The following is a 23,368-nucleotide window of genomic DNA, read 5'->3' on the forward strand; positions in this document are numbered from 1 at the left end:
TTTCCCAGGAACTGAGACGATTTGTAGGATATGTTTACAATTTTTTTTCTGTACAAAGTAATTGGCCTTATGGTTTTGGCCTCCCATTATAAAGGAATGGTATTGTGTTGGTGAAATAGAGCAGTAAAAAAGAGACGGGAGTAAGCTTGAGGAATCTGGCTTTGTGTGTGTGTGTGTGTGTGTGTGTGTGTGTGTGTGTGTGTGTGTGTTTGGCTTCAAACATCCACAAACTGAGTGATTATTCCTGATAGTGACTAGTCAAGGAAAGCAAACACACCTGCAGCAGCCCAGGTGTCTTTCAGTTCACTGAACAAAAGATCTTATTTTACAGCACACACTCGTTCGAGATTATTTGAACGTTCATTGTAACTTTAAAACTTTGCTTATATCATCAGATTACCACAGTATTGTGTTCATTTCATCAGCTGATAAGGTCAAAGAGAGTAGATTTTGTGAATTATGATCCGGAGTCTGGAGCGTTAAAATGCTGATTCGTGACTTTTTTCGAATCATCCTCTTTTTCATGCTCATTTTAAGGTTATTAAAACGCAGAACGTCATGTTTGGTCGTTATCGTACTTCCCTCAATTGTAAAAATAAACCTGTGGTTAAAGATGGAATGCTTCAAGGTACGACACATAGATTGGGAAACGGGGTCTCAAAACACTAGAAAAGAGTTTTAGAAGGATATTTCTGAAACGTACACATTTTCTAAATGTTTATGTGCATTTTTTAAGACATAAACTCGCATTAACACAATTTCGGTAGCACTTGAAGGTAGCATGAGCCTCTCTGACTGTGTATCCACTAAGTTGCCTTGTTTTTTTTAAGGTATACCAATCTTTGTAACTAACAAATGAACTTAACCCTGGGTATCAATGCACTTGTGTGTACACTGGAACACTATCTTGCCTGTGGAATCTGGAAAGTTGACATTGCAGGCTGCAGTCGTATAGGTTCAAGTGTAGTAAAACCATAATGCTGTTCAACCTAAGCTGACAGATGTGGGATTTCAGCACTGTTAAGCTTTAAAGCTCTACAGTGTGCTTTAAGAATGTCATAATCTAATAAATTTACTAATCATAATTATTTTTATTGTGCTTTATAATATTGTCATTGTACATTATTGGACAGATAATTGTATTTACCATGTATTTTTGTGAAACTTTTAAGATAAACTCTTGATCCTGACTCTTGCGCAGCTCTGGAAATGTAATAAATTCAAAAGCAGTCATTTACCAGGCCTGTTTTGAAAGTATGGAAATTCAGAAGACACCAGGGGGGAAGTTTTAGATTGTTCATACAGTTGTTCAGTTAGATTCGAGATGTTTCTAAAACTGCTTGCCTTTTTTTTCTCTCTGATACTGAAAATATATCTTGTTTATGGTTTTTCCCATGTCATTATATTGTTAATGGCTTAGGAAAAAAAATGGCAGGAAAACTGAACTTATAAAGTCAATAAAAATCCATCTGGAAAAAATGTTAAAAATTGGAACAAGGCAATGACATGTCAGAATACAAAGTACCAGGAAAAGAAATGAATCATAATGCCAGTTCTAGTGTACAGTGAGAGGTGTTCTGACTACTGCTCGCTCATGAGATGGCACAACTTGATGGTGAAAATCACATTAAAGGAAGCCACTTCATGGCACAGTTGTACATACTGTACTATATCTCAATACACAGCTGTACACTCTGTACTATACCTCATTACACAGCTGTACCCTCTGTACTATACCTCATTACACAGCTGTACACACTGTACTATACCTCAATACACAGCTGTACACACTGTACTATACCTCATTACACAGCTGTACACACTGTACTATACCTCATTACACAGCTGTACACTCTGTACTATACCTCATTACACAGCTGTACACATCGTACAATACTCACTTCACAGCTGTACACACGGTACTATACCTTATTACACAGCTGTACACACGGTACTATACCTTATTACACAGCTGTACACACTGTACTATATCTCAATACACAGCTGTACACACTGTACTATATCTCAATACACAGCTGTACACACTGTACTATACCTCAGTACACAGCTGTACACACTGTACTATACCTCATTACACAACTGTACACATAGTACAATACTCACTTCACAGCTGTACACATGGTACTATACCTTATTACACAGCTGTACACACTGTACTATATCTCAATACACAGCTGTACACACTGTACTATATCTCAATATACAGCTGTACACACTATACAATAACTCATTACACAGCTGTACACACTGTACTATACCTCGTTACACAGCTATACACACTGTACTATACCTTATTACACAGCTGTACACACTGTACTATATCTCAATACACAGCTGTACACACTGTACTATACCTCAATACATAGCTGTACACACTGTACTATACCTCAGTACACAGCTGTACACACTGTACTATACCTCATTACACAACTGTACACATAGTACAATACTCACTTCACAGCTGTACACATGGTACTATACCTTATTACACAGCTGTACACACTGTACTATATCTCAATACACAGCTGTACACACTATACAATAACTCATTACACAGCTGTACACACTGTACTATACCTTATTACACAGCTGTACACACTGTACTATACCTTATTACACAGCTGTACTATACCTCAATACATAGCTGTACTATACCTCAGTACACAGCTGTACTATACCTCAGTACACAGCTGTACACACTGTACTATACCTCATTACACAACTGTACACATAGTACAATACTCACTTCACAGCTGTACACACGGTACTATACCTTATTACACAGCTATACACACGGTACTATACCTTATTACACAGCTGTACACACTGTACTATACCTCAGTACACAGCTGTACACACTATACAATAACTCATTACACAGCTGTACACACTGTACTATACCTTGTTACACAGCTATACACACTGTACTATACCTTATTACACAGCTGTACACACTGTACTATATCTCAATACACAGCTGTACACACTGTACTATACCTCAATACACAGCTGTACACTGTACTATACCTCATTACACAGCTGTACACACTGTACACACTGTACTATACCTCAATACACAGCTGTACACACTGTACTATACCTCAGTACACAGCTGTACACACTGTACTATACCTCAGTACACAGCTGTACACACTGTACTATACCTTATTACACAGCTGTACACATACACTTCTTGTGTGTGTGTGTGTGTGTGTGTGTGTGTGTGTGTATACGCGCTCATGCAGGACTCGATTCTCTCAAATCTCAGTGGGTTTGACGTTAGAGGAATCAGGCCATAGAACAACCCTCCCTCACACACACACACACACACACACACACACACACACACACACACACACACACACACACACACACACACACACACACACACACACACACACACACACCCTGATCCGATCACACACTCCAAGTGAGAACAGTGTGTTATCTTTGTTCCATTCCTTGTTTGTTGTAATCAGTGAGTTGCTCATCTTTCACATTGACACATCTGTGTTGCATGGTGGCACTGATTTATCCACACACACACACACACACACACACACACACACACACACACACACACACACACACACACCCTCTGGCTAAGGAGTGGACTGCTTATTAACATGATATAATTCACGGATCAGCATGTACATTATTTTACATATTTAAAAGCATGTAGTACACAGGAAATGCTCTACTCCTGAAACTAGAACCAACTTTTCTTAAAGTAATAGCATAGTACTGCTGAGAGTAGGTCTACCTGATCCTCCTTCCCCTGGACAGGATTCATTAGTTTAGAAAATTTTGTTGTCTGATGTTTGCTTCTTTTTTTTATGTACTTGCACTTTAAGGCTTCTAACTTCCAGTTTAGTCTTGCAAAGTGGCATAGAAAACAATAGATGGGGTGTGTATTGATAAACTGGTAGTCCAATAATGAAAAGCGCAGGATAAACCCGTGAAATTACTCTATATAACGGTGTATGAAGTCACTGAATGGCTGACTGTAGTACGATTTGTAACCCCGCCCATTCCCATGTATGTAATTGAATGAGAAAGGACCTGGAAATACGTTTTAATTTACATTTCAACAAATTATATTTGTAAATAGTGTCCATTTGAATTCAAGGCAGTTGTTTCTGAGATCGCAGCCAGTATTCCTTGTGTTAAACACATATTAAATAAATAAAAAGGCATGGCTAGTTTTCAGTCAGCTGATTTGCCATGTTGTGCCATGGACCATGTAAAGTTGCACTTCAGATGATGTCTCAAAGTCTCGACTGTCTCCACGTCTATACCTACTGTACATTCTCTGGCTCCAACTTACATTTAGACCAAAAACTAACAAAAAAAAATCTAATTTAAATATTAGTTCATACCTTCAAAACTGTACAAAGTGTGACATGCCGTGAAATGTTTTTAATGACATAAAACTTAAGAAGGTTAAAAACGTATAGAGGAATTACAAGGATTAAACTTTTTTATTTAATCTTCTTCTTTTCTTCTTCTTTCTGCTGCTCCCATTTGGCCGTCTCCATTCCCCCCTGTCCTCTACATCTGCCTCTTTCACACCAACTACCTGCATGTCTTCCCCTTACCACATCCATAAACCTTCTCCTTGGTCTTCCTCTTTTCCTCCCTCCTGGTCGCTCCATCCTCAGCATTTTTCTACCGATATACCCCGTGTCCCTCCTCTGCACATGTCCAAACCATCTTAATCTCCCTCCCTCACCTTGTCTCCAAAACATCCTACATGTGCTGTCCCTCTAATAAATTCATTTCTAATTCTGTCCATCGTCGTCACTCCCAACGAAAACCTCAACATCTTCAGCTCTGCTACCTCCAGTTCCACCTCCTGTCTTTTACTCAATGTCACTGTCTCTAATCCATACAACATCTCAGGTCTCACCACAGTCCTATAAACTTTCCCTTTCACTCTCACAGATACTCTTCTATCACAAATCACTCTCGCTATCACTCCTCTCTACCCACTCCACCCTGCCTGCACTCTTTTCTTCACTTCTCTAACACACTCTCTGTTACTTTGCACTGTTGACCCCAGATACCTGAACTCCTCCACCTTCTCCACCTCTTCTCCCTGCAACCGCACCACTCCACTGCCCTTCTTCTCATTCACACACATAATAATATATTTAATTGCAACGCTAAAAAGAAAAAAAGAGTTTACAATAAGCAAATAATCAAATCGTTCTTATGATGCCGTTAGCAGAACGACAAAAGTGTAAAAATATTTGAAGCTTCTTGCGGCAGGGAAACTTAGTGGCGCATGCTCATCCCTCCATTCTCTTACCGTTGCTCGTGCACATGCCCAGTGCCACATATTGTATACTGTATAGTTTATACAGTGTGGTATTTTTTAATTGTTTTTTTTGTTAAATTATTAACAAATTACAGTATACTACTCCATACTGATCAATGATTAAGACTATTGGGTAGGCTAGGGCATGTTTCGACTAGGGCTGAAACGAATTTGCGAGTAACTTGAGTAATTAGGATACAAAAACGCAGCAAATTATTTCCTTTGTTTAGGCCATTTAACTACACACGGAACACTGTGTTTCCCCACGGACCATTATTACTGACCCACCACCCACTAATCTCTGGTTGTGCATGCTCTCTGTGTTGCCAACTCCCCTTCTCACCTTCTGTGTTCCCACGTTGTGCATACGCAGGGCTCAGAGTTTACTTACAGGTGCGCACTTTTCTCCCGCCAGGATATAAATGAGATCCCTGGACAGGTATACACAGAAGATGCTGCAGAAACTTTGGGATTATTTTAAGATTAAACATACACACAATAAAACAAACTTTTTTCATTTCAAGGTCATTTAAAATTAATGTTAACATTTGTATTGATATATTTGTATTTCCAATTTGATGTAATATGGCAATTAAATGCACTAAATGGGTTTAGTTTTCATAGATTGCAATTTCAGCAATAAAAATTTTACTTTTTCTAAAAAGGAAACAAATAACTTGTTGATTTTTGGACATATTTAGTATTGCTCTTGAATGAAAAAAAAATCTCTAATTCAATTACTTGATTAATCCATGGACTAATTGGGAGAATACTCGTTCCTGAAAAAATTGATACCTGCAGCCCCTGTCTCGACTAACGATATTTTAAAGTTACTGTATGATGCGGTTATCTGAGCTGAACTTATCTCCATGGTAAGTCAGGGACCACCTGTATTTGATATTATAAATGTACATAATAAAGTGCAGATGTGCAAGATGTACAATTTTTGATATTTATTTCTGTGTTCAGAAAAAGCAGGATGAAGTAATAGATGTTGTGCTTATAAGTAGTCTTTGGTGTTCTCCTAGTTGAAGGCACAAACTTCCTGCTTCCTCCTTGTTCTCTCTGTGTTGGTCTTCGGGGAGTAGAAGCATTTCCCTGACCATAATTGATAGAACAGTTCAACTGTTATTTAGATGGCTGAGGTCCTTCACTATCATTTCTGGCCTTGGTCCGGCAGTAGATAGACTGCAGGTCAGGGAGCTCAGTGTAGATTGTATGCTCAGCTGACTACACCACTCTTTGGAGAGCTCGCCTGTCCTGCTCTGTGTTGTTCTCAAACCAGGCTGATGTTTCCTGTCAGGATGTTCTCAATAGTGCAGGTTTAAATGTTCCTGAGCACTTTGTAGGGCAGTATAAAGTCTCTTAAGCATCTAAGGTGAGTTAGACTCTGATGGTCTTCTTAACCAGGCCTTCTTATAAGAGTAACTGCCACCATGTTGTCCACACATATATATAGTATGGAGTTATTGGCTAAATGAAATCTGCTGTTTTCTTTCAGTATTATATACATTTTGATCATTATTGCATATGTTTTTAGCTGTTTTGTGTTTCTCTTTAGCCAGACAAGTTGTAATTCGGTTATTTATTAAAGTGTAAGTCGAGATATGGCCTAGCCTACCCAGGAATCTTAAAGAATGGTGATCAGTATGTGGTAGTATACTGTAATTTATTAACAATTTAACACATTACAGTAATAAATTAAGCAGAACAGAGCAAATTACAGTCCCGTAATGTATAAACTTTACAGTGTATATGTATGTGGCAGTAGAGGGCCGAGCCGGACGCAATCTGCTTCAGTGTCTAGAAATGCTGTTAAAAAAAGGAGAGAACCCACAGCTAAAATTGGGCTTTAAAACACCAAAAACAGAAAAAAATTAACTCTAACACCTAGACAACTAAACTCTGTTGGCCGCTGGTGAGAGTAAGAGATGGGTACATCCTGGCAGAATCCCAAGTTCTCGTAGGAAAATTATACTGCCACGCAAAAATGTAAATATTTTTTTTTTGTTTTTTGTGTCGCTGTTTTTTTTTTTTTTTTGTATGATAAAATTATAATTTTTCTTTGTGCTTGCTAGGTATTTCATTAGCACTATTGGTGTCTTTGCCAAACTATGTTTTTTTAATTTATTTGGAAAAAAACATCATGATAGTGCTGTTTTTTCCTTCGAAGTCATTCTGAAATGTTCATATATATCCATGTGAAACGACACAATATATAATTATCACACTGAAGTTTATATGTAGGTGAATCTGGGTGGTGGATTTGTAGGCACAGTCTAGCCATAGCTGTGGATCCACTAATTAGCCCGCATAAATGCTGGTAAGGGGTGGTTAAATATTCGCATCAGGGTTTTAGTAGTAGGTGGGTTTTTCCCAGTAAAGGGTGTGTTTCAAGCTAATCAGCCGCCCTGATGTGGGAGAAACTGTACTCATCGGCCTGCTTTCACTAAACCGTGAACTGTGTTTGTGCTGGAGTCAGGCAGACTAATTTCACTCGAGAGCCCGTTGGCGATATTCACCTCTTTAATTAAACCCATTAGACTGTTAGTGCACAGCAGCAGTGTGAGTTGAAATGACACACGATTGCTGCTCGACCAAGGACTTGAACAAATCCGGGTTGTTGCTAAAGTTTTAAGAAACATCACCAAACTTACTGATACTCAAAGATAAATTATTTTTAAACAGCAATAAACGAGCTTTGAGAAATGACTGAATTAAATGGATGTAGCTCAATATTTTTCTTACACAATTTTATTTTTTTATCAAATGTCATTTACATTGTATGGCTAAAAGTTTATGGACACCACAGTATCAAACTCTTGTGTGCCACATTTATTCCCATTCAACTCAATTACAGTAGAATTTTCTTTGTATAGCATTTTCAACAATGGACATTGATCCAAAATAGCTTTACAGAGATGAGCAGGTCGTAAACATTAAATGTATATGTTATTACCTATACTTTTATCCCTAATGAGCGAGAAGGTTCCTTATGAATGTATATTTCTAAGTATATTTATTTGATTAATATGAAATGATATTTCACACCCAGTTCAAAAATATAAGTAGTGCCACTAAAGGACCAAAATAATGTCAGCCTTATGCAGATTGTGGGTAACTGCCATTTAACGCCCACATCCCCTCCTGCTTCAGTCTTTTCCATAAACAAATTCAGCGCTTTACTCATTGACTTGTGAGCATTACTCAGACTGTGTGTGTGTCTGCATGTCTGCATGTTTACCTTCATGCTCCAACTAAAGTTCCCGATGTTTCATTAGCTAATTTCCTGTGCCCCACCTTGTTGTTGACATTTATACTGAAGATCTCAGGGGTGAGTTTCAGCTTCAAGGTTCCCGCAAAAGAATATGTGTGTGTGTATTTCAGGACTGTCTGCCAAACAGGACACAGGGGCGTAGATGGCCACACAACATACAGTAGATTTCTGAAGAGTAGTCGGTACTGAGTGTGCAAATAAGGGTTCAGAATAGAACTGTTACTCCAAGTCAAGGGTGTGCCCGCTATAATGAGTGTGTCTTGTTTGACCCATAATGAGTCAAAATTAGACACAAACACTTTGTTTACCTGATGTCATAATATGGCACTGTACAAATAAAATATAATTGAATTAAATTGAAAGAAATAGCAGTACCACAAACTATGACACTGTGAATAATGGATTAGCTTGTGCTCATAACTCTTGAATGAAGCTGAATGGTGTGGAGGATCTGGCCTTTCTGTCTATGCAACCTTTTACAAAATTAGTAGAAGTAAAATGAAAAAAGGTTTTAAGTAGAGGTCCACTGATTCATCGGTTTTGTCAATAACTCTGCACAGATAGCGATAGCTGGAACTATCCGATATATATTTTGTTGTTTAATCTAGCACCAGGAATCTGGAGGAACATTGTCTCATTTTCACTGTGTACTGTGTCAGCTATATGGTAGAAATGACAATAAAAGCTTCTTTACTCTCTTGACTTGATCTGCAAAAATACATACCGATAGTTTTTCCAGGTTGCATGATACAGTACGAGAGCGGCCTCTAGAGATGAAACACATGCTGTTTATTTGAAGTGTTTATTTTATTCGTTTAGGATTTAACTGTTTTTATTTATTTGGAGTGTTACTGAGTTTAAATGCATTGTCTTTAATTTACCTCAGTATTTATTAATATAATTATTATAATTGATATTTATTTCATTTAGCACATTTAGTTCAGTAATATTTTACATGGTGTTATGTTTTTTTTTTTTTTTTCTATTTTAAAAACTATTGGTTGATTATTTGATTATCGGCTGTAAGATCCAGTATTGTACGATCCAACCTAGCTATTGGTATCGGTAAAATTCACGGTCATTCAACCTCTTGTTCTAAGGTCATGGCTTATAGTTTGTTTATGCTCGGTTTAGCCTTGGTTATGTATTTACATCAGCCTACATTAAAAGCAGCAATTCCTAAAGTCAATTAGTGTTTTTTTAATAATCAAATATATATATGTTAATAATTAAGTAATTACCTGCATCAGATAAAGTGCAAGCCATGCTAATGTGGAAAAAACAAGGAATTTTGAGGCCAGTGTGGAGACTCTGTCCAACATTTTAGAGTTAATCAGTAGCTAGAAACTCAAATAACCATTATATCTACAGGTTGAATCTTGCAAAGAAATGTGGCTGTGAGATCCTTAGAAGCTGGTGGTTTGAGCAACGGCTGACTTTGTAATAAGGTCATTGTTTAAGTCTGCATATATATTTACATTTATGCCATTTGGCAGAGGCACTTATTAAGAGCAACTTACAGAAGTGCTTTGATTACTTCCTGATTCCTGTTTACTAGGCTACAGAATAAAAATACGGTCAGGCCAAAAAAATCTATTGGGGAACAAGAAAGTAAAGCTGTTTTCACATTTCTTGTAAATATTTCATGAATTTTTACGGTTGTTTCTACATTGTTTTGTGGACCCCCAATGATTCATGTGTTCAAACATCTACTATAGGAGTTCTATCCATCACCTAGACAAGAAGAGTCTTGATGCATGCCTGCATCCGACCCTGAGTGATGGTTGAGCACTGCTAGAGTGTATGTGGTGCAGTGCGGGGTGTGATAGTGATAAGTGTGTTGAAGTAAATAAGTGCTGGTCCATTTTTGGCTTTGTAGGCGAGCAGCAGTGTTTTAAATCTGATATGGGCAACTACAGGAAGCCAGTGGAGCAATGGGGGTGGTGTGGGAGAACTTGAAGGTTGAAGAAAACCTGTGCAGCTTCATTCTAGATCAGTTGTAGTAAAATGGTGCTCACAGGCAGACCTTACAGGAGCCAGTCTGGAAAAAACAAGGGATAAGCAACAAAGGGCCTGAGAGGCTGGTGTGGATAGAAAGAGTTGAATCCTTCTGAAATGTGCATGGGCAATGGTTAAGGTGTTGGACTTCGTTAGGGAGGTTGTGAGTTCAAATCCCGGTACCACCAAGCTGCCATTACTGGACACCTGAGCAACCCTAAACTGCTGTGTATAAAATGGGATAACTGTAAGTTAGATGAGCAATTTTAAAAATAAAAGGACATTTGATTAGCAATGGCTACCCCTACATATAAGCCTAATATTTTATATTGCTCAAGAATGACATGACTTTTTCTTCTAGCTCTGTTCATTCTTAAATCTTACTAGAAAAAGATTAATTTGTGAATTGGCGCATTAAATACATTCTACTCTGTTATACTCTGGAGGGCCTCTGAACTATGAACTGGTTTCTCAGTAGCTTCAATTTAATGCCGGCTTCTTCATGTAATTATTCTCTGTAATTTGGAAGACATGCATGATATTTGCTTTCATCTTCCTTCAACTTTACTGCAGTTTCCCTGAAACGAGGGTAATAAATCATACACACTAAGAGTGCAATGTTAAATTCAGGACTTATGTATGTAAAATAAATATAAAGCTGGAAAGTGAAGAGTGAACGCTCCGGTACTGTACTAAACTGAAAAAGCGATGTTTAGACAACAAAACTGTGCTGGTTGATTGACCTCCAGGAGGAATTTGGGCAAAACAAACAGCTGAGATAAGCCAATCATTTCTTGTTATTTCATTGTTATGCAGTGTTTTTCAGAGGATAACCGAGAATTTGTATTAATAAATTAATTAATAAAAAGAAGTGGATGAAGAAGAAACAAGGTTTAGTTTCCTTTGAGGAATGTTCCCCCTTTCTAAATAATAAAAAAAATTCTGACTAGTTTTGGTTTCTGGCTAATGCACTTTTCTTGTACTCTTGTAAAAATATGTGCCTGATAACTTATGAAATAGAAATAAACAGTCCCTTTTTGGGGTATTTGGTCTTTTGCTCTCTGCATTGCAGGAAAGAATAGTTCTTATGTCATTCCTGTGGTTATTTTATTGGCCTTTAGTTTCAAAAGGCTTGAATTGGATAATAAATCCTTTACACAATCCCTCTGTTCTCAGCTCAAGCTTGTGAATGGTAGATCATCTCTCTGTTTACAGCAGGGGGTCTTCCTGTGCTCCCATTTCCCAAACTGAGCTGAACTACAGCCACATATAAAACCAGTACCAGAAGGATTAAAGACCTCTGGGTCTTAAGTGTGGGTCAATACTCCCTCTGCTCTTCTCTCCGAGACTCCCACATTATAAATATAATCTATAAGCGAGGCTGGGATACAGTGTGTATTTTTTGGGATATGTTTATTAGGTTTGCATGTGACCTCCAGACATATGTTATAATAAACCAGCTGATGTAGTCCATGATAATAAGATTTATGTGAATTTTTAGATATCTCTATATTGGCTAAGTCTTGGGGTGATGGTGCTGTATTATGTGCTGAAAGTCTATAGATGGCAGTGTTTTGCAGTGCCTTTAAAAATATATATATTCATATAGCCCAGTAGGTCCCCTGGTGGTCTAGTGGTTAGGCTGCGGCGCTCTCACCACTGTGGCCTGGGTTCGATCCCCGGTCAGGGAACCAACCCAAGCCACTTTTAGTGCCTGTCCCAAGCCAGGATAAATGGGGAGGGTTGCGTCAGGAAGGGCATCCAGCGTAAAAACATGTGCCAAATCAAACATGCGGATGATCCGCTGTGGCGCCCCCTAATGGAAGAAGCCGAAAGAACTACAATCATGGCTAGTAAGTGAATCCATTTTTTTTAAAACCATTCCTGTTAAACCTATTTAAATATAAAAAATCTGAATGTTTTGATACACCTGAAAATGGCAAATGAGCAGAAATGGGCACTTGAGGGTTAAAAACATTGCTCAGGGGCTCAGGAGAGGTAGCTTGGTGGTCCTGGGATATGATCTCACAATTATGATAGCTCAGTAGTTATGGCACTGTGTTACTGTTTGAAGGGTCAGGCTTTAAACCGCGGTATTCTTAAGCTGCCACTCTTGGGGCCCTTGAACACGGCCCCTAATTCTTTGTGATCCAGGGGTGCTGTTAGATGGCTGACCCTGTGCTCTGACCCCAGCTTCCTAACATTGCTGGGATATACATCTAAATATATACATAACATATAGATAAGATAACATATATATTCCACCATCCCAACATTCCCAATGTTTACATTTAAACTTTTTATTCTCTCTAGGTTCTAATGCAGTCAGACTCAATATGAGTAAAACCTAAGTCCGGTGAAGGTCAAAGGATGCAGGGCATGAAAGAAAAAAATAAGTACCTCCATGCCTTTCATGTAAAAACTGCCAAGACGGGACTTACTTATTTATTAGAAACACTTACAGGAATAGGAATCTTGACCTGTAACATTACGCCAGTTTCAAAAAGCGATTATCTATAGGTTTATGCTGTTTACACAACAAATGGAAATGACATCAACCCTGAACAGCTTTTTTTTGTTTGGGAAGTGCCTATTGTGAGTTTCAGTGTGTATGTGTGGCCTCGCTGTCTGAGGCTTTGTCATAGTCATGCTCGGACCTGGTTTTAATAATAGCTCACAGTATCATGGGAAAGCGTCTTCCCTCCCATGTCTCTGCTGTTCTGGGTTTTTCTGGGCTGTTCCACAGAGGTCGGCTCTTTAGCCCCGTTTCGCCTGCGGGACCAAATTAACACTGGCTAGAGTGACCCATTTACAGCAGGACCTGAAAGGAACCTGTGGAATAGCGCTGTAGCCTACTTACTCTACCCTACTTACCCCAGCGTGCGTATGCCCGCACACACACACACACACACACACACACACACACACACACACACACACATTTATGCACTTATACTGACCCGCATGCACATTCATATCCTTGCACACACGTTAAGTATACAGAAGTGTATGGGTTAAGGGTGGAAAGTGTCCCTAGTTTTCATCATTTGTTTATAAAAAGCAAAATCTTTACTAATTTGAGTTGTTGCAATTTCAGTGAACTTTATATGTTGCAATGTAGCTGGGGTGAAAACACTGAGGAGACAGCAGTGCTAGAAATTCGGCGAAACATTAGCGAGAAACCGCTAACACATTCCGTCTCTTCATGGTTATAATGAGGAAATAATATTAATAAATGTGCAAGCCAGATAAAAAAATTGTTACTGGACAAAACACCAGTAAACACAATTTACATCTTTTGTGTCAATCATAAAAACAACGTACCACATTAACATTTTCATGTATATCCGTTTGCTTCTCTCAGGCTGTGTTTATCACCTTACCAGCTAATAATCTGGCTACATGGTATTTCATTAGGTTAGCTACCAGTCTTCAGCCCTTTTTTCAGGTTTTTGGGCACATAGGTAGACCTGGGTAGCACACAAGTGAACTAGCTACAAGCTAATTTATTTTGGTCAGTCAGAACAATAGTATACCTAAAGTATTAGTGATCATTCTGGAAAAAACATCTACTATGTAATATTTGTCTTACAGGCTTTTTGGAAAAAAGAACATTACAGCAACAATGTATTTTTTCTAATACATTCTGTGTTATTCCTTATTTTTATAGTTAGCGTGCTCCCAGCTTTATTCATAAAGATGATGATTTATTCATATACTTGTATAATTACACAATTATATAGACTTTATGGACAAAAGTTTCCAGCTATACAAGGTTCTCCCGCACACAATAGTATAGGATGTATAGGAAATTTTCCCTTCACTTGAATTAGGAGACCCAAACCTATTCCAGCATACACCAACTCATAAATAATAGTGTAGCTTTTTTTGTGAGACAATGGTGTTTGTTTCTCAGTCAGAAGTCTCAGGAAACATCTCAGATCAAAGAGACAAGCCTATCTGAATAGAGGCTTCTTGCTGTGATATCTGAAAGGATGAAATTTCAACATCATGTGAACACAACCATTACACAATGCTGTAACCGAGGTTAGCTATGAAGCTAGATGCCAGTGAATATACCCAGCTACTTATTAACTTTTGCTGCAGACATATAATTAGCTGATAAATAAGAACTGTATAAGAAGCGAAAAGAAAAGGTGATGGACTGGAGGTAGGAATGTTATATGTTGTGGTAAGGGTTGTGGATAAGGTTGTGATTCGCTGAGCAAATGTAATTTAAGCCCTGCCTCCATAGAGCCTATGACTAAACGCAATGAACACTGTGTATAAACAGTTTAGGTCAGATGTTTCGGTGTGAGTGTTTGTGTGTATGTGCGTGTTTTCTTTTATGAATCTTTATGACATTCCTGAAAACACACCGCATTAAGAATAATAAGGTGATTACATAGGAGTGTTACAGAGGAGTGTGTCTGTGAATAAAGGTGCACGACACATTCCAGACCTGTGTGTCATTTCCTTGTTGTGGCCAGTTTCGGCCCAGCACGTTTCATGTTCCAAATACATGAACACACACACACTGCTGCTCAAATCCCAGAAACATCTGCCTCCTGCTGAAGAGTCGGCTAAAGAGGGAAAAACCTGTGCTGAGGAAACACAGTGAAAACCAGAGAGAAAGAAAGAGTGAATGGGGAAAAAGGAAGGATGAGGCCTCCATTCACAGCTGGGCTGCGCTATATAGAACACGTGTGGCGGAGAAATAGCATTTCCTGAGGGAGGAGAGAGGATGGAGAGAGCGGTGAGAGAGAAAGAGAGCAACGAGAAGGAGGAAGCGAAAGAGGAAAGTGTGTGAAGACGGCCCAGGCAGTGAAAGATGGAAGTATGTTCTTTGTGGAGAATTATACAAAAGAGCTAAAGAGATTTTTTTGAAACTTTCATTTAGCAGAGGAAGCAACAATGCCAGACTCAAACCTGGGGTATGTCAGCTCGGAAACTTTGCTGTGTCTGTGTGTATTTACTTTGGGAGAGAGAGTGTGTGTGAGAGAGAGAGAGAGAGCTGTTTATGTGATTTTATATGGAATTTGTGAGAAACACTTTAAATTAAGCTAATCTGAATTAGATATATTGGTGAAAAACATAAAATGTGGCCTTTATGATGGTCTTTATAGCACTGGATATAATGTATGCAGTGAAAATTAATAGAAGAATTAGCATTTTTGCTGTACTGCATAGTCATGTGACTGTTTGTCAGGGGACATTTACTTACGCACACAGTTACTTAATAATAATGTGTACTATTTGAAGATAATGACAGAAGACAGAAATGGTACAGTTAGTTGGCATAGAAACGATTAAGCATTTGAAAACACACACATATTTTATGCATAATATAATCTTCCAGAAGGCATGGCATTATGATGGCTGTCACAAGAACATTAAGTACTTATCAATTTGCATTCATGTTCATAGATGCATTTCTTTATAAGGGTGGCAAAGACATTTGTATTTTCTTTTAAGTCTTAAATTCAATAATAATTAAATTATTTTTGAGGTTGAAGATTTTTTTTTGTGAGTTTAAATCCTAGCCACACCATGATGCCACTTCTGGGCCCCTGAGCAAGGCCCCTAACCCCATAGCTCAGTTGTATAATTGAGATCCACAAAAGGAGCTCTGGGTAAGGGTGTCTGTTAAATGTAAATCCAAATTCTTCTCCAGAGCTTGCAATCTTGATTGTAAATGGTCAGAAGTGATAAAAAGCCAGATTCATTTTCTCGAACAGCATTAGAGTGAGTCAAGTGATGTCTTCATCTCAGGAGGTTCCACATGTACAGCCTATAGATTCATGAAGTTACTGACCAACTCGAGAACTATGGAGATTGATTTGGATTGTCTACTACAATGGCTTAGGACTGCAAATCCTGGCAAGACCATTACTGCATTTAAGTGAAAAGTTTAATGAATGGACATTTGGTGCCACTTAGATGAGAATGGCTTCCTTTTTGAGTCTGGTTCCTCTTAAGGTTTCTTCTTCCTACTATCTCAGGGAGTTTGTTCTTGTCATTGTCACAACTGGCAGATCTATAGAGACTTATACATTAAATATTTCTAACCTATAACTGCTTTGGGACAATCGATGTACAACGATATACAAATAAAATTTAAATGAATCCCAGTGTGATTATTGTAAATATGATATGAATATAATGACATGAGAACATAATGAGACATAATTAAAAGAAAGACAGAAAATGAGACAGGTTCCTGCTCAAACATTCCTTGACTGTGAGTATGCATGGTGTGTACATTTGTGTGTGTGTTTGTATGTGAAACAGTGCCCTCCTTCACAAGCCCTTTAAACTGAATTGCGTATGAGCATAAAAGTGGGTGTGAATGGGTGTACAAGTTAATATTTATAGCTAGCAGCAGTACTGTGCATGTACTGTATTACTTCAGAAAGGCAGATTTAGTGTTAGATCTGTGTGTCGAAGTGCGTCACTGGGAGCTGCTTTGCCTTCCTACACCATCCTGTTTACACTGAGCGTTCCTGCCAGTCCAGTCACAGCACCTACTCGGTGTGAGGGTTTGTGTGTGTGTGTGTGTGTGTGTGTGACACCACTTAATGCACATATACACAGAGTTACATACTATGTTAGCACACGTATGTAAGTATTTACTTATTTAAAATAATAATTTATTTTATTTAGTACATGCAATGTCATTTAACTATAAATATTAGATCTTTTGTACAATTGATTGGATCTAATTGTATTCAAAGGCAGAGACAAACAATTTTCTTAATGTTTATAAGTGATCTAAAGTTGCTGACTAACCTGTTTACTGGCTTCAAATCCAGATGTCTTGTGGATTTTATTTGGATTGACATACTAATGGCTATAATCTGATTAAAAAGACCATAGTGTTGTTGTAAAACGTGACCACATGTACGTAAGCATATTTACAGACTTATTAAATCCAGGATCAATGCTCTTTTTTTATGGGATTATGCATTTCTGTAAATTCAAGTCCAAACTTGCAGGCCAAGTCTGACCTAAAATAAAAACAAATTCATTATGTAGAATCATCTAACCAATAACAAATACATGTTTGATTTGGCTAAAACATGTCTTTTGCAAAGTTTGAAGTAAATCCTGAATCAGGTTTTGTGTCAAAAATGGCTTCCACTGATACTGGCACCAATAACCAGTAATTAGATGAATACTGTGACCCACCTTTACAGACGGCGAGAGAAAAAACACTCATTAGGTGCCATGTCTGCACATTTTTCTTGTTGTTGTGGGAGAGACAGTCCTTGTGTCAGCTGAACTTTCCCAGGAACACAGTCACCAACACCCACCAGCTCCGTCTGTGCTGTTGACCCATCCTGTGTGAGTGTGTGTGTGTGTGTGTCTGCTTGTTTGCTTTGATTGACAGCAAGAGACATAAAAGAAAACTTCAGCCAAGTATGGTAATCTGGCTACTGATGAATGAAAAACAGCATGAGGATACACTTTGCAGTGATCATGCTAACTAGCATTAAAGTGCCTTACATTGCTTCACTTCACTGTTAGCTAGCAATATAACACAATACCTGCCTCAGAAGGTGATAAAGGGCTTATTTAGCAAATGTTGGAACCTTTTTTTAGGACTACTAATGTAGCAGAAGTAGGACTGGAAATAATAAACCCGATGTTCTGAATCCCATGTCTAACTATAGGAATTTGACATTTGAAACAATGACTAGGACTAAAAAAAATGTCAATTGTAAGCTTTAATTTTAAAGCTTTTATATCTATCTTGAGTGAACCATATGAGATTTTCCATTGTATACTTCTCTTGTTTAAAAAGGCATCTTGTTTAAAGAGGCAAATGGACAAATGTCTACTTAGTCGTTGATGGGACATCTGTTTCTTGTTGCATCATTAATTCGTAACGGGAGAGCGGATAAAGCATCTAGCATTGATTTTACATTATCCATTTGCATCTGTAAACAGTTGCTCTCAACATAAGAGGCTGCTAATCTTCTAAAGCTTACTGTCCCATCTGTGAAATCGTTGGAGCACAGACATGACCTGTGAGATAAACTTAATACCTTACATCATAACACCCTTACCTTGCAACAGGATAGTCCTGAAATAAAAGTGTATTTCAGGGCTTTGATTTAAATAAACTAGGCTTGCATCTTCCTTACAGAAGTAAAGCCTGAAGAGACCTGAGACTAGCGGAAACTAAAAATGGTTGCATGCCATTTTTAATTCAGCACCACAGGACTGACTGCAAGGGCTGTCAGAACTCATTTCATGGTTCAAATACTATTTTAGAATATTTATTTTCTTGAAAAAAATCCAGCATTGTGTATATATAATGCAATCAGAAGCTCCTGTCTATTGAGCCATTTCACCATAGTTTCATCACATCAAAGTACTGCCCCAGTAATTAGGGCATATAGCTTTAATTAGCTTCAGCACTAAGTTTTAAAATGCCTAAGCAAATTAAACCTGTATTAATATATACAATCCCACATGATTAACGCTACCTGGGCTGAAAAAAAATGTAGCATCACTATTATGGCCTGATAATTAGTCTACACAAAGCTCAAGTTATTTTTGTACTGGGGTAGGAGATGCACAGTACTGAGTACGATCCTGCTCAGTGTGTGGTAGTGGTCCAACTTAGAACCTGCTGCCTTGAGCCTTTTTTTGTGTGTACATTTTAAACAACTAAAGCATTTTCTTCCAGATTTATATTTCTGCCTGTGTAGTAGTAAATATGTACATAAATAGATAAATTGCATTTTAATTTGTTCCTTCTATCATATGACCTTCTGAATAGTCTTTGGCCTCTGGGTTTCTCTAGGTTGGGACCTTTTAAATAAAAAAATGTTAAAAATACATATTGGTTTCTAGTAGCAGGTACATTTGCTTCATATATTCTTTAGGTAGATAAATAGTGACCTGTGAATTTACAAGCTTTTAACTAGCCAAAAGGAAATATTTAGGAAAGACTGTGGTGTCTTCGGTTTTTAAAAACATTTTTCTTAGTAATACATAGTAGTATCACCAGGCTTTTGACCTCACTGTCTTTTTACTGTTGTTGACTCACATGTGAAATAGCTGTCTCATCCACTGTCATTCCTTTAGGGCTGTTCTGCTAAAATTCTGTTTTCCCCTCTGTGGTAGTTCAAAATAAAATCAGCTACTTATTGAGTATCTTGGGGATCCCTTGGTGGTTGATTTGCAAGATTTTTTTAAATTGAAATAGGGTACTACATAGAACATTTTAGGCTTTCCACCGAATCCTTGAACATGATAGATGAAGCGTTTTCATAGAAAAACACACCGTAACCATTATATGTAGTTCACGAACGGAAGCATGATCTGACCAAAATGTTCTTTATTTGTTTTGTACATAGATTGAGTGGGTGCAGTAAGCCACAGGCATGGCATTGGTCCAGTCCCTTCCAGTGACTACTGACCACCAACCTCCAGGACTGGAGAGTCGAAGACAACGTTTGTCTCCTGTTTCACCACCCTCTCTAGGGGGCATGGGTTCCGTAAGCAGTATGATCCCCAGCCACACCGCATACCACGGTCGGAACAACTTGGAGGTCACGGCTCAGATTCGCCGAGGAGTAGCAGGCTCGGGACGGCTCCACTCCGAGTCCTCTCGTGAAGGAATCTATGTAAGTCAAACACCATCAAGCAAGAGGAAGGCCATTGCAGCTCGAGGTAAAGGAATTGGCGGACGATCCTATTCACATGAGGATTTGATCACTGACTGGAATGATAACTGGTTGCATTTAAGCCAGAATGGAGGGGAGATGGGCGTGGATGGGCCTCCTAAATTGGTACCTGTTTCTGGACAGTTAGAGAGGGTAAGTACTTATAGAGTCTAAAACAATATGCAAATGAAAATTGAAAAGTAAAAACCGATGTTTTTAATAGTTGGAAATAATGCTTTTTGTCTAATAAAAATACTGACTGAATATAAATAATGACTGAATATGAATAACAAAATTATGTGGACTCTTGGTTACCAAGAACTTCTATGGACTGAGTACCCACACTAAACTGTTACAACTTGGAGCCAAATTTTCCTTAATTGTGATAGGTGCAATGACAACATAAATAGTCCACTGTGTAAGAAAACCAACATAATGTTCAAATAAAAACAGTTACATCAAATATTGACCAAGTGGAGCGAATAATTATAACCGTTTTAACTTTCCAGAATGTACAGCAGGCCATCATCCGACCAACAGCGTTCAAGCCTGTGGTGCCAAAGAGTAGAAATGCTATGCAGTATCTCTCGCCACAGCTAGGAGGCTTATCAGGGAGCCAGGGCAATCTCAGCGTACTCTCTCCAGAACAAGACGTCAACCCGGTAACCACAGAACGACGCAGCTCCTACAGTGGGGCTCGAAATGGTTTGTTCAGCCAGTCCTTTACCATGACAGACTCAGGCCGGAACTCATTAACTAACCTGAATGCATACAATGGCCCAGTTTATAGTTCGAACCAAACAGAAGCTAGCAAGCCTGTGCTTAACCATGGGCACTCTAATTCAGACAGTGGACGTTCATCTTCTAGCAAAAGCACGGGATCTCTTGGAAGTCGCAGTCAACCAGGTATATCAGACTTGGGATCAGGTGGACCCTCTCCTCCACCAATAGAGGCTTATGAGGCCATTGTGAGAGACTTGGAGGAAAAATTAAGAGAGAGAGAGCTGGAGTTGCAGCACTTACGAGAAAACCTGGATGAGAATGAGGTAGCTATTTGTCAGGTAAGTGAAAAGTATTTCAACCATGTTCAAGGAATGTACCCAAGCCTTTTCAGCTTCAAATATCTGATTGGAAATATACTTGATAGAGCATTGATGAAAGCAGTGGTGGTATCAAGATACCACTAAAAGCACATATCATCTTAAACCACTAACAACATTTCTGTACCATAAGAAACATAAGAAACAAAAAACATTTATCCCTGTTGGCAGGTGTATGAAGAGAAGCAGAAGCGCAGTGAGCTGGAGATGGAAGAATTGCGACAGAGCTGTGCCACTAAAATGCAGAAGGCATCACAGAAGGCCCAGCGGGCACAGCAACTCCTTCAGTTCCAGGTCTTCCAGCTTCAGCAGGAGAAAAAGAAGCTACATGATGACTTTACACAAGTCTTGCAGGAACGGGAGAGGTTTGAGGAACGCTGTGCTTCCTTTGAACGGGAACACACACAACTGGGACCCAGACTGGAAGAGACCAAATGGGAGGTGAGATAAGTGAGACACTATTTCAGGCCAGTTAAAAGCAGGTGCACCTCTTGATTCTATTTAATTACTAATATTGTGCACATACATTACAAACATTAAACAAGAAGCAAGCATGATGGACTAGGTCATCAACAAAGATAAGATAACAAGACATAGGTAAAACATGCTACAGACACCAGGGTGAACCAGGGCATGGCCAGTGTGGTGTAATGGGCTGGAAACTTAAGAGATTTCTGTCATCTGACAGTTGGGGTAGGACGGATATTTGGATTGAAGTAAGAGCCTAAAGCAAGGATAATGTATCTTAGGTAAAGCAAGGACTGACACACATAGCAGCAGAAACTGGAGATAAAGACCAGAGAGAGACCATTAGACAAGAGAGGTAGCAATTTGATTTGGATTATTACCAAAACTAGACTGAGGATCATTAACATATATAGAAAAGCCAGGAAAAAAAAAAACGTGAAAGTGTTGCCTCTTCATTATCTAGCTTAAGTTTTTTTTTTTTTACTGGAAACCAGACTAACTGGATACCAGAGCCACAAGGTCAGGAATGAACAGAACACTGGAAACAGAACCTAGAGTCACAGCTGGACTTTCAGCACAGATAAAGAGAAAATAGACTATTCCAGATCTTTATTGGGCTTCACTGGGACCTGAGGCCATCTAAACTGGGACGGAGAAACAGCAGGCAAGGGCAGCAAAGCCAGTGATCAGGAACAAACTGTGACTGTGAGCAATCTTGGAGGTTTGGGATGGGAAACTGAGGTGTTCTTTATCTGGTTAATAGTTTTTGATTTCAGAAGGGATTCTGAACCATTTTTACCCAGAGAGGTGACCCTCAAAGGTGGCAAATTGTTTGATTTGCGGTCCAGCTGGCACCAATGATACTACATAGGCTATAGTGAGTCAATCAGCGTTGGCGTTAATTGTCTGAGAAAGATAAAAAAGCCTATTGATAACTTTATCCTTGATGTCTTATAACTAGACAGACAAATATTTGCAGAGATTATACACCGACCAAGCATAACTGTTTGGACACCGATCAGGCATAACTTTATGACCACCTGCCTAATATTGTGTCGGTCCCCCTTTTGCTACAAAACAGTCCTGCCCCATCGAGCATTAATGGCATTAACTTCTTCAACAATTTGAGCTACATGAGCTCGTCTGTTAGATCTGACCACACGTCCACCTTTCGCTCCCCACGTGCATCAGTGAGCCTCAGCCACCCATGACCCTGCTGCCAGTTCACCACTGTTTCTTCCTTGGACCACTTTTGATAGATATTGACCTCTGCAGACTGGGAACAGCCCACTGCAGTTTTGGAGATACCCAGTCTTCTAGCAATCACAATTTTGCCCTGTTATATACATTTCTGTTGATGTGTGGTCCAAGCTAATTTAAATGTGGTTTAAAATCTACAAGTTGTAAATGTTTTTCCTTTGAAAGGTGAATCCAAAAGGGACACCATACCAGACTGGGCCTGTGCCCCAGATATTTTTAGCTGTTCCCTGTCTACTTAGGACCCTTT

The 23,368-nt window shown here is 38.7% G+C and overlaps 1 protein-coding gene across 4 annotated transcripts in view; it reads left to right on the forward strand.

Moving 5' to 3' along the window:
- The window catches only part of lzts2b (leucine zipper, putative tumor suppressor 2b), a 29,332-nt gene that overhangs the window by 555 nt on the left and 5,409 nt on the right, over nt 1–23,368 (forward strand). Inside the window, exons 1-4 of one of the 4 annotated variants that reach the window (XM_046854043.1) lie at nt 15,160–15,550; nt 19,985–20,446; nt 20,803–21,354; nt 21,565–21,834. In XM_046854043.1, the coding sequence (XP_046709999.1) occupies nt 20,012–20,446; nt 20,803–21,354; nt 21,565–21,834 (1,257 nt within the window). In that variant the 5' untranslated portion in view covers nt 15,160–15,550; nt 19,985–20,011. Of the gene's footprint in view, nt 1–15,159; nt 15,551–19,984; nt 20,447–20,802; nt 21,355–21,564; nt 21,835–23,368 lie in introns of those variants that run through there. The other 3 variants (XM_046854044.1, XM_046854045.1, XM_046854042.1) reach the window with 3 other exon arrangements.

Source organism: Silurus meridionalis, chromosome 7 (genome assembly GCF_014805685.1).
Source record: "Silurus meridionalis isolate SWU-2019-XX chromosome 7, ASM1480568v1, whole genome shotgun sequence".
NCBI lineage: Eukaryota > Metazoa > Chordata > Actinopteri > Siluriformes > Siluridae > Silurus > Silurus meridionalis.